At 41.5% G+C, this 12,020-nt stretch overlaps 3 protein-coding genes across 4 annotated transcripts; 1 reads left to right on the top strand and 2 right to left on the bottom strand.

Annotated features, from left to right (window-relative positions):
* The first annotated feature begins 3,540 nt into the window (after positions 1-3,540).
* LOC135700768 (origin recognition complex subunit 5-like) lies at positions 3,541-5,143 on the top strand. The gene is made up of 2 exons (XM_065221411.1): positions 3,541-4,235; positions 4,296-5,143. The coding sequence occupies exons 1-2, from the start codon at positions 3,601-3,603 to the stop codon at positions 5,098-5,100; spliced, it is 1,440 nt and encodes a 479-aa protein (XP_065077483.1). The 5' UTR covers positions 3,541-3,600; the 3' UTR covers positions 5,101-5,143.
* Positions 5,130-6,277, bottom strand: LOC135700769 (DNA polymerase subunit gamma-2, mitochondrial-like). Of its 2 annotated transcripts, none has more exons than XM_065221413.1 (2): positions 5,491-6,277; positions 5,130-5,428 (listed from the first exon to the last, which is right to left on the bottom strand). In XM_065221413.1, exons 1-2 carry the CDS (start codon positions 6,275-6,277, stop codon positions 5,139-5,141), a joined length of 1,077 nt encoding a protein of 358 aa, XP_065077485.1. In that variant the 3' UTR covers positions 5,130-5,138. The 2 variants fall into 2 exon arrangements, with proteins under 2 accessions (XP_065077485.1, XP_065077484.1); XM_065221412.1 differs by having other exon boundaries at positions 5,130-5,431.
* Position 6,278: 1 nt separating this feature from the next.
* Positions 6,279-6,926, bottom strand: LOC135700770 (glutamyl-tRNA(Gln) amidotransferase subunit C, mitochondrial-like). Its single transcript, XM_065221414.1, has 2 exons — positions 6,598-6,926; positions 6,279-6,531 (listed from the first exon to the last, which is right to left on the bottom strand). The coding sequence occupies exons 1-2, from the start codon at positions 6,888-6,890 to the stop codon at positions 6,279-6,281; spliced, it is 546 nt and encodes a 181-aa protein (XP_065077486.1). The 5' UTR covers positions 6,891-6,926.
* Positions 6,927-12,020: the final 5,094 nt, after the last annotated feature.

Raw genomic sequence — 12,020 nt, forward strand, 5'->3', positions numbered from 1 at the left:
GTTAGATAGTAATTTGTGATTAATTACTACCTCTTAGATAAAGGATGTGTCTCCCTCCAACAGACCAGAGCTCCCTTTTTGATGGCACAGACCTGTTGGTCCATATTAGAGACCAGAGCTGTCCTGGCCACGTCCTTGCATCTGGTGGGGAAAGGGTAGGAATGTTAGTCCAACACTTACTTAAAAGAGATGCAGAGAAATTTACGAACCCTCATAAGTGTCACGGGAAGGGTGGATTTTTGTTAGTAGGGAGGGTAAGCCATAGGATACGCCCAGCCGGCGTTGCTGGCAATGGTTATATCAAGCATTTAATAAATAGAAGCTGTAAGTAGTTTATCACTCCGTTGTTGCTGCCCATTACCTAAACATATGATTCAAAACAGTCTTCAGATTTTGGAATAAAGAAACGTTATCAGCTCGATCCTGTTGCTCCTTTGCGCATCCTAAACATATGCACAATGCATTCTGATCGATAGGAGGTTCTCATGTGTAAGAGGTTATTAATAGCTGAGTGGTGCGAAGTGAAATTTTCTTCATGTTGGTAGTGTTGAAATAAACGTTTCATCACCGTCGGTTGGTAGAGAGAAGTGTCAAACGGCTTTTTGTGCAGAGCCGATTCGTGACTTTGTGATTGTTTGTTGACATTGTTCATAGCTGGAGTTTTTACGGAGTGGAATAAAATTCAGAATGAAGTGTTTTGCTCACTTTTGCAATTATAAAGATGGACACGACGAAAAGCGAAGCCTATTCAGGTTTCCCAAGGATTCAGCAGTACGAAAAGAGTGGCTCAGTTTCTGTGAGGTGGATCTCAATTTTCAAATCAAACCCAGTGACCGGTTGTGCAGTATTCATTTTGATAAAAATTGTGTAAAACATCTGAATTCAGTTGCTTATCGTGATAAAAATGCAATCCCTACACTGCGAACATATGATGATGGTCCATTTATCAGTGAAACAATTGACGAAAGTGATAAAGTTGTTAACGATGAAGATTGGCGATCGCCGGAACTGGAAAATATTCTACCTGCAATCAAACATAGTAATTTTTATTTGTATAAATTGTTGCAAATCAGATGCAAATTTAATGTGGCCGACGATATCTATGGAAGTGCTGTCGAAATTCCCTGGGACCTCCAATGGCAACGATTTGACTTCCCTCCAAATCGTGTGAAACTCGAACATGAAAACTCTATAGAACCCCCGTAGAACCTCGCTGGCAGCAACTAAAATATCCACTGAAACCTCTTCTGTCGCGGGAAAAATCTGTTGAAATTTCCTGGAACTTTTGTACTATCATCACAAATGTCCTTAGAACGTTCTCCGAAGTCACAGTCGTTCCTGAGCGAAAAAAAAACGGAGGGGTTTTTTTCAGCGCAGGAGTCTACTTTGGTCCAAAATACGCAATAATACCATAGAGGTAACTCTAAGACCACTGGGTCCCGAAGAAAATCATTATTATTTTTGGCTCACTCAGTACCAGAACAACGGTCCCAAGCAGTCCCAAGCTATTTCACTCACCCCTGCATGTTCTGCATGAATCCACACACCCCTGATGTTATCTGTCAAACTTTCATAGCGAATCAAAACAAACATAGTGTAGTAATAGAATTTCAACTAGAATAGGGTACGTTAATCGTTTGCTTGGGACCAATAGGCTACTAAAGTGGTGAGCCAATTTAAAATCGTTAGTTTCGTATTGATTGTTGATAATACTGTTATTTTTAATTGTTTGAGTCATTTCGAATCACGTTTTTAAAAAGATCAAAAACATTACTGAAAAATATTTATTTTTTTATTTTGGACGATAACAATACTTCTATCTATTTCAACGAACCACAATGATAAAAAAGTGGTTCGATTTGACAGCTCGAAAGTGGTTCAATTTTGAGGTCCGTCTTCGCACCACTCAGATTAATAGTATGTGGAATCGTAGATTAGAATGAAGGTTCGTCCTTGGCCTAACTTTCACTGTCTGGCAGTGGCATTATGGATAAATTCTGCCTGCAATCATTTCTTATGAATGCAAGAAGCTTGAACCCGGTCTTAGAAGGTGACAGCTCTACCGCAGCTACAATAGTCCATTTCAAGAACGCAAGCATTCCGAAGCTATTTTTACACATGATATAAACCCCGCTCCAATAAATTATCGATGCAAATATACACAATTGATAATGTACTGAAACTTTCAATCAAGTAGTAGTACAATACTTGATTGACGTGTATTTATTAAGTGTTGAAATGATCGTTTTGAATTAGATGGATATTTCCTATCGAGAACAGAGGAACGAAAAGGTAAATAAACTTAGCTGAGCGTAACTACGCGTAGGTTAGAACTCTCGGCACTACATGCAACGGATAAGAATTTGAAAATTTTCACTTAATGCACTTCTGTACTTTCAAAATAAAACTTTTAAAAAATGAAATTGCAAATTTATAACATTTTCACCAGAACGAAAACGACGCAGCAAAACAAAAACACGTCATTTTCGGCCTACTTCGATCTCCCGTGATTAAGTTTGCAGTTCGTAAAAAAAAAAAAATAAATAACTTATTTGCAATTTAAATAGAAGATCGATGAAGAGAATCGATCATAGCAGTTAGGCCCTTATGCAGGCTCACTTTCGATATATTTATCGAAATCAAAGAAACTTTTAAGTAAAGAATTAGCGACAAAAATCTTTATTTATGTGTAATGAACTTTTAAGAAGCTTAACGAATGGTTGGTCGGGTTGTGGCTTGCTCTGGAATTAAGTGGACTCCACACGATTGATTTTATTGCTTTTATTGTCAATACATTCTATATTGACGTCAATACATCGATATTGAAAATATTTATGTAGTCACATCTAGAAATACTCAGAGGGAGAGATGGGCGGAGAGAATGTTTGAGCCAAATGAACTTTCAAAATCTGAGCCAATCGAAAATTCCAATATGATTTTCCGAGGATTTCTTATTCTTACTAGAATATATTTGAGAGTGTTGCAATCGAACAGAAATTCAATCACCTTCATGTTTTGTGTGCTTCTCAAATTCAAATATTTATTGGAACCAAAAACAATATTCTAACTCTATTGATTAATTAATTTTCGTAGGTTAATGAAATTGCACCAAGAAATGTGCAAAATATTGCGATGCAATCAATTATTATTTTGCACGTAAATCGAATCAAAAATAAAAGTCATTTGAAATGCTAGCTTCTAGCAAGGGTTGCAATATAATTTAGGAACAAATCCCTGCTGCCGAATTGTATTTTGTTTTCTCCGCCTATCTCTCCCTCTGAGTATTTCTAGTCACATCATCAATATTATTGCCAATAATTCCCCTTCGCATCAATATATTGGTACGTGTGGGGTTCGCTTTAAAGCATTTTTTTTTTTCATTTCGAAGAGCAGTTAATTTTTCCAGTGTGTGGAACGTATGTTAGCCATCAATGTGTTTCAAGCGGTACACAGGCGCTTGTGAGTTTGCAGCGGTACTATCTAGGCGCGAAAAGCCGAATCAAAATAATCAACAAACAGCATAGCATTGGAAAACAGTCAATCATAAAATAGTGCCTAACATCAAAATTAATTATAATTTGCAATCAACGCCGATCTAAGATGGAAAGCACGGTAAAAGCGCTAAGCGAGCACTTTCCCTGCCGTGAGAAACTAATCCGACAGCTGTACCGCTTCTACGGAGCAGGTGACCCATTTCCACCGGCGATTTACCTATTCGGACACACATCCACTGGCAAAAGTTCAATTCTGAGGGAGTTTCTTCCGCACCTGGGGGTCACCAAGCACGCGTTTCTTAATGCCATCGAGTGCTACACGAATAAGATACTGTTTGAAACGATTATCAACCGGTTGGAAGGTCACATGCCTAGTGCGGACAATGGATACGCTTCTCTGGTGAGTGCAGACTGTATGCGGGATTTCGTCGGACAGTTGCAACGGATGGACGCTGAATGTGGGTACGTGATTGTTCTGGAGAATGCCGAACGGGTGCGGGATATGGATCATAATGTGCTACCGATGTTGTTACGACTGCCAGAGGTTAGCGGGTTGAACATTTCGGTAGTGCTGGTGTCTGATTTGCCCTTCGAGAAGTACTTTATCAGGACGGGATTGTCGCCGGTGATCAAGGTGTTCGTGCCGGAATACAGCAAAAAGGATATTGTAGTGATAATGATGGAGGGTTTCGAGAAGGTGCGGGAGGAGTTGAGAGTGAACTTGGAGTTGATGGTTGATGGGTGAGGGATATAGATGTGTTTGGCATTGAGCTGCTCTAATGATGGATTGTTGAATTTCAGATCTGCGAAACAAGCAGCGTTGTCCGAGGAAGAAATCGAAAAGCGAGTCAAAGTACTATTGGACCTGACGTCCGGATTTTATGAAAATTACCTGAACATCTTCCTGAACGTATTCTTCAAGGTGTGTCGCGATCTCAAGGAACTGCAGCTGGTATCGTTTGAGTGTTTCCAAAAATACTGTGAGCCTGTGCTGGATGGATCAATTGCCCCGGACGATGTAACCAAACTATGGCGGCACATTTCCAAAACGATGAAGCTTTCCCTCAGTACGATCTACATGCGGATGGGGAACATCAATAAGGAACTGCTTCGTCCAACATCGGAATCGGCGGAATCACTCGAGCAGGTACAAACCATGAAGCGGCTCGCCCAGAACCTAGAACTCCCATTCTATGCCAAGTACCTACTGATAGCCGCGTACCTGGCCAGTCACAACGCAGCCAAGGAGGACAAGCGGTTGTTCATGAAGAATCATGGCAAGCAGAAGAAACGCCTTCAGTCGGTCAATGCGAAGGCGAAGGTTTCGGAGAAGATGGCCACCCAGCTGGGACCGAAGTCATTCACCATCGATCGACTGCTGGCAATCTTCTACGCTATTTTGGATGAAAAGGTTGGGCTTACCTGTAATCTGTTGGCGCAGATATCGACGCTAATCCATTTGAAGTTTTTGATATTTGCTTCCGGTGAGGGAACCATCATGGACGGGAGTGCCCGATTACAGTGCACCATCGGAATGGACTTTATCACGCACATCGGCAAAATGGTCGGATTCAACGTGCGGCAGTATTTGTGTGATTTCTTTTAGTCTATATCGATTGAATAAAGGCGCGTGTGTGCTTTCCACTAACTGGTTATAATCTTCAATAAATAATCCGGTAAATCGGAAATGTGGATCGTTTCACTGATGGTCGTATCCCGGGAGCGAAGCTGAAACAGACCGTTCTGGAGACTTTGCTCTTGCAGAAGCAAGCTGTAGGGAACTGCTATGGAATCCAGGTGCCTCAATTGCTTGTTCAATGACCGTTCGCTGCTTCCGTTCTGGGAGGAACAGTCCAAGACGGTGATGTTTGCTTTCCTCAAAACATTGCTAAGGTGTTTGGCCAGATCTCGCAGCTCTTCCAGTTGAGATGGGTCTGCTGGCAAGATAGGGCGAAATTAACTAAAGGCTATTGAAATCATTTGGAAATCTACTCACCTTCAGACAGACATATGATCCCACACTTGTACGGTGCCAGCTTCCGATGGATTCGCACACTGCTGGTTCCAGAATTCTCGAACGCATCCAAAATAACCTCCAACGTGGCCAGTTCCACACACTGCCTAACCCGCAGAACATTGGGTGTAATTTTTCTGCTAGATTTTCCGATTTTCACCTGAAAATCACCCATTTCTTCACGCATCACACTTCCGGGTATCAACTCCAGCTGTTCCAGTGCCACTTCTTCCCCGGCGAAACGAGCTTTGATAGCTACCGATTGCACTTTGCTTTCCGCATCCTGGCGAAGATCGGAAATGAAATACCGGCCGGGATCGCAAGCGAACCGCATCCACCAGATCTTCCGCTGACGTTGAGCTTTGTACATGAACTCCATGCTCATCGTTGGATTCACAAAGTACGAACACGACAGCAATGATCCTTCTTCCAAATGCAAACCATAGTTTTCGTTGAGACTAACAGTTCTATCCTCAAAACGTTCCTCAACGGCGATTCCAAAGGGAAGATCCGTTGCAAAAGTGTCCTGCACGAATCGAAGATTTTTCTCCAGTGAAATTCCAGAGCTTCCCTCATACACAGCCATTCCCGGTTCTCCACGACGGAACTCCTCCTTCAAGTTATTCCTCAGCATCCTTCCAATTGGCGTCAACGCGAAACCACCCAAAATTCCATCTCTCAACTCTAAATCTAAGAATTTACTACCTTTACAAGCTTCCAGTAACTGTCGGAAACTCAGCCCCAACCCCCCGGCCATCAACCTTGCCATCTTACTGTTTGTGCTTGCCACTGGAATCCTGCTCCAGTGGGATATTACCCGGAGGGGCTACAAAGTATTCCTCCTCGGTAACGCGTGCGTTCGCTAGCACATCCTCTTGAATGTTCCCATCCGACACGACGTCCTCCCGCAATGTTAGCTTCTGCTTCTCAAGAACCGTGTACAGTGGTTCCACTCCTTCAGTGTCAATGGTGAGGATACGTGATGCGAATTCGATCGAATCTTCCAGCGTTTTGTGGGCTTCCCTGTTTTGAACATTCTGTATTCAAATCACCGTCCGGTTTGGATAAAAATAGCCTATTTGTACTTACTTGCTATCCAGGTCCACCAAGGATAATCGTTCCAACAGTTGAACCGTCTGGTCGTCCACCGCAATTCGTGCCGGTTGATTCAACCGCTGCTGTCTGTCGATGTCGGAAATGTGCGGTTTCTGGGGAACTTTGGTCGGGTGCCGGAGGAGCTTCACGTTCCAACTACTTCGACTTGCTCGTTCATCAGCGGCCGCCGCGGCTTCCGGTTTTGCTGAAGAGGAAAACGACAACCGTGCTAGTGTCGACCTAGTGGCAAACAGTCCCCGGCGTGATCGGATCAGGATTCTCAACATGACACAGTACTGCCTTGTGATGAACAGTATATACTGAAAAACAGAATAATAATTAATTGCACGTGAAGTATTAAAATTTATGCTGTTGCATCACTTATGCTTTGCGCATGATGCTTTGTTTATGTTTTGAACATATTTATCGAAAGGGTATGTGCGTCGTGCATGTGGTTTAAGAGATGCTAGCCGTTATTGTATAATAAATACGCCAAGATGCTAAACTCAGGTGTTATTAAATCATAAGTTTCGAAATAGTTGTAAACATTAGAAATACTCAGAGGGAGAGATAGACGAAAAAAACAAAATACAATTTAGCAGCAGGGATTGGTTCCTAAATTATCTTGCAACCCTTGCTAGAAGCTAGCATTTCAAATGACTTTTATTTTTGATTCGATTTACGTGCAAAATAATAATTGATTGCATCGCAATATTTTGCACATTTCTTGGTGCCATTCATTAACCAACGAAGATCAATTAATCAATAGAGTTAGAATATTGTTTTTGGTTCCAATAACTAGTTGAATTTGAGAAACACACAAAACATAGAGGTAATTGAATTTCTGTTTGATTGCAATACTCTCAAATTTATTCTAGTAAGAATAAGAAATCCTCGGGGAAATTCTAATTGGAATGTTCGATTTGCTCAGATTTTGACAGTTCATTTGGCTCAAAACATTCCTTCCGCTTATCTCTCCCCCTGAGTATTTCGAGTAAACATAATCGAAAAGGTGCTGTCAAAAGCAATCCAAAGATCCAGGAGCCTTTTGGCGTAGCTCGAAACGATTGTTTTATACGTACGTGAAATGATTATCATTGATGCTGTAATTGTGGGAGTGTACATCATACTCTACCGTAAACATAGCTGCTACACGGATAAAAATCTCCTTATATTTTTTGACAAATTTCTATTGCTGATTATTCATAAAATGTATAAGTCAACTAATAAGCAGACGCCTTGCAAAAAGTTAATAAAGATCATGTGTCAAATAAAGTGTATAAGCAGCCACACATACCTTTTATGCATTATTCTTATAGGACCTATGTGGTTTTTCTTATGGAATGTACACACCAAATTTAAATCGCTGAACATCAGCAAAATTTTGCTAATTTTAGACACGATGAAAGATCAGCAAACGTTCCAGAAAAAATAATGCTGCTGAATTTTTCAGCAATTCCAACTTCTGTCAAAATGACAACCTTTTACTGAAAATCAGCAATATTTCTTTACTGATCTTTCAGCAATTAAAAATTTTGACATTTGGCAGCATTTTGCTGATTAAACAATTAAATTCAGTAAATCGAATTTGTTTTCACTATATGAGCTTCCAGCTTCTGTAAATATACGAATAATAAAGATAAAATCGCAAGACTCCTTTCCAAGTATCGTTTATTAAATACAACCAGTGTCCGAGCCAGAGTCCTTACCTACATAATTTTATCCATTTGTAGTTTTTTTTTAGCTCTTCCTCCTCCTGTGGTTTGAATGGTGCTGTACGAATGCAACAATACTTACGACTGTGATGCTAACAGTTTGACAGCGTGTTGTTTTTCAGTAAAGCATTGGATTGCTGGTCATGCTCCAGCAATTCGTTTTACTGATATTGAAAACTTAAATTTGGTGTGTACACAGACAAACAGACATAAAACTCATAAGTTGTTCATCGAACAAGCAATTAACGGTCTATTTGAAAGTATCTCAGTTGGTAGTACTGCCACCTGTGGCACGCATAGTTAATTCCCGTGCGTTTGACGTTTACACACTACCGCCATCTGTTCAGCGTACTACCCACCACAGTGTACTCAACAGATGGCGGTAATGTTTTAGCGACGATGTTTTACAATGACTAATATTCAATGTGTTATGTCTGTTTGTCTGTGGTGTGTATAAGCATAGAGGTAACTGTAAGACCAGAAGGTCCCAAATAAACGAGCTCAACTTTTGGGCTAAGCTCTGGTACTATCTTCGGTCCCAAGCTTAGCGATGCACCCCTCGAAACAAAGGAAAATCCACGAAACCCCTCATTTTATCTCACTTTCATAGCGAATCAAAAAAAAAAAACATAGTGTAGTACTGGAATGTATACTAGAATGGGCTACGTTAATCGATTTGCTTGGGACCAATAGGCTATTCAAGTAGTGAGCAAATTTAAAATCGTTAGTTTCGAATTGGCTGATGTTTTGGCAAAAATGTATAAGTGAAACACATGAATAAAATAATTGATTTTCGTTTCGTGTACTTAGAGTTTATAATTATTAGGTCGAATGGTTAATATATTTCAATATATCACGATGTACTCAAATATATTCTACCCTTACAGTAAGCTCTTTTGTTAAAAATTCAACAAGGCTCTATAAAAATCCCGCATAAATGTGAACCATTGCTTGACCTTACCAAAAATGGTTAAAAATTGTTTTTAATCCCTGCTAAACTTTCACTGAAATGGTTATGGAACTTTACATGAACGTTTGTGTGATAAAGTTTATTATGGTTTTTTGGTAAAAGTATAAGCATAGAGCCTGCCCCGGACAGACTATGTCTTATATCATGTAATATAGGCTGTCTTGCAATGAGCACTCATACATAGAATTTTCAGTGAAATCTAGGTGTATGAGTGCTTATTGCAAGACAGCCTATATTACATTATATAAGCCATAAGGCCCATGCACATTAGATCCGAATCGGACGCGTTGCGGCAAAGTGATAGCTAAATCTATTGTCTAACTGTCAAATTTACGTCAAAGTAACGTTACTTACTTAACGTATTCGGTTTCCCCATCAGGATACGTATTCGGTTTCCCCGTCGGGATCCGTATTCGGTTTCTCCATCGGGATCCGTATTCGGTTTCCCCATCGAGATCCGTATTCGGTTTCCCCATCGGGATCCGTATTCGGTTTCCCCATCGGGATCCGTATTCGGTTTCCCCATCGGGATACGTATTCGGTTTCCCCATTGGGACCCGTATTCGGTTTTCCCATTGGGATTCGTATTCGGTTTCCCCATCAGGATCCGTATTCGGTTTCCCCACACAGCAAAAAAAAATGTAATATCGATCAACGTAATTCAAGCTGATGTATGAAATAATGATGTAATAGCAAAAAGCAGATACAATATTACATCAATGGATGTAATTTTGTTCGCAAAATCGATGTACATCGTACAATGTGATATTACACAACCGATGGATTGACCTGGTTGCAGCAGTTTCGATGTAATATTCAACAACTTTTTTTGCTGTGCATCAGGATACGTATTCGGTTTCCCCATCGGGATTCGTATTCGGTTTCCCCATCGGGATCCGTATTCGGTTTCCCCATCGGGATCCGTCTACGGAATCCCCATCGGGATCCGTATTCGGTTTCCCCATTGGGACCCGTATTCGGTTTTCCTATTGGGATCCGTATTCGGTTTCCCCATCAGGATCCGTATTCGGTTTCCCCATCAGGATACGTATTCGGTTTCCCCATCGGGATACGTATTCGGTTTCCCCATAGGGATCCGTATTCGGTTTCCCCATTGGGACCCGTATTCGGTTTTCCCATCAGGATACGTATTCGGTTTCCCCATCGGGATCCGTCTACGGAATCCCCATCGGGATCCGTCTACGAAATCCCCATCGCGATCCGTCTACGGAATCCCCATCGGGATCCGTATGCGGTTTCCCCATTGGGACCCGTATTCGGTTTTCCCATCGGGATCCGTATTCGGTTTCCCCATCGGGATCCGTATTCGGTTTCCCCATCGGGAGGATCCGTATTCGGTTTCCCCATCGGGATCCCTTTACGGAATCCCGTCATCAGGATCCGTCAACGGAACCCGTCATCGGGATCTGTCTACGGAACCCGTCATCGGGATCCGTCTACGGAACCCGTCATCAAGATCCGTTTACGGAACCCGTCATCGGGCTCCGTTTATGGAATCCGTCATCGGATTTCCATCGGGGTCCACTTATATTTTATTGTAGCTTTTAGTAAAAACACTCACTAACCTGCAAAAGAGATCCGGCTGCAAACTTCCCGCCGGGATCCAGCTTCAGACTCCCTACCGGGAGTCGGCTTGGGACTGGTACACTTTCCTAAAAAAAAAAAAACAAAATTATATTACATTACATTAATAAGTTCACATTTACTTACCAGAAAAACATTGAAACTCGCGACGGACACATTATCGGCACCATGGTGGGTATAAAAATGGTGATACAGCTTTGTCACTATATTAGCGAGGAGGTCGCGGGGGGAAAAGTGCGGTTTTAGAGCCAATTGTAAACAAACTCGGTAGCTCCCTTTTTATGGCATAGAAACAAACTCGGTAGCTGTTCCATACAAAAATCCAACATAGCTGAATCGTGAATTTGACACATTAGAACACCTATATGTAGTCACCTTGATCGGCACTTTCCCGGGCTAATTTATTCGTCGAAAAACCAAACTTCTGGATCAACAATAGAAAATGGCCCATCAGCATTTGCAAACAAACCGTTCCAAAGCCCATTCCTCACAAAGCGAAGGCCACCCACGCAAACCAGCATCGGATAGGGGAAACTTCCACCTACACGATGATGGTGTTGCTTTGTGTGGGCGGCCTTCGATTTGTGAGGAATGGGCTTTGGAACGGTTTGTTTACAAATGCTGATGGGCCCTTTTCTATTGTTGATCCAGACTTTTCCCACTGATGCGAAAACAAACTGTACACGGCTAATGAGATCAACGCAAATTTGAGGACAGTGTACTCAATATCGAAAAAAGTGCAGGATGGGTAAATTTGCCGCATGTTTTCCTGTGGAAAACCTCAAAAATCTGCCCTAAAATTAGGAAAATTGCCGAGAATCCAGAGAATCCAATCTTTGCTTTTCTCATATTCGGAAAAAATTTCCTGGAAAAAACCTTGAAAACATGAGGGAAATTAATTCAAAACTGAGTTCCTGCACTTTTTGCAATTTATGAGTGAACTAAACTCAAATTTGGGTCGTTCTCATTCGCCGTGTGGTGCTGACTCAGGACAAAACAAACCTCGAAACAAACTTTGCATGCGGCGAGGGACCGAGGGACAACAATTTACATCGTGATGAACTTTGATTCTAATGTAACGTTTGGTTCTGTTGTAATTAGATGTATTCTGATGCTTTATGCGTGCA

Source organism: Ochlerotatus camptorhynchus, unplaced genomic scaffold (assembly GCF_037179485.1).
Source record: "Ochlerotatus camptorhynchus isolate MF236.1 unplaced genomic scaffold, CSIRO-AGI_Acam_v1.1 ptg000142l, whole genome shotgun sequence".
NCBI classification, from domain to species: Eukaryota; Metazoa; Arthropoda; class Insecta; order Diptera; family Culicidae; genus Ochlerotatus; species Ochlerotatus camptorhynchus.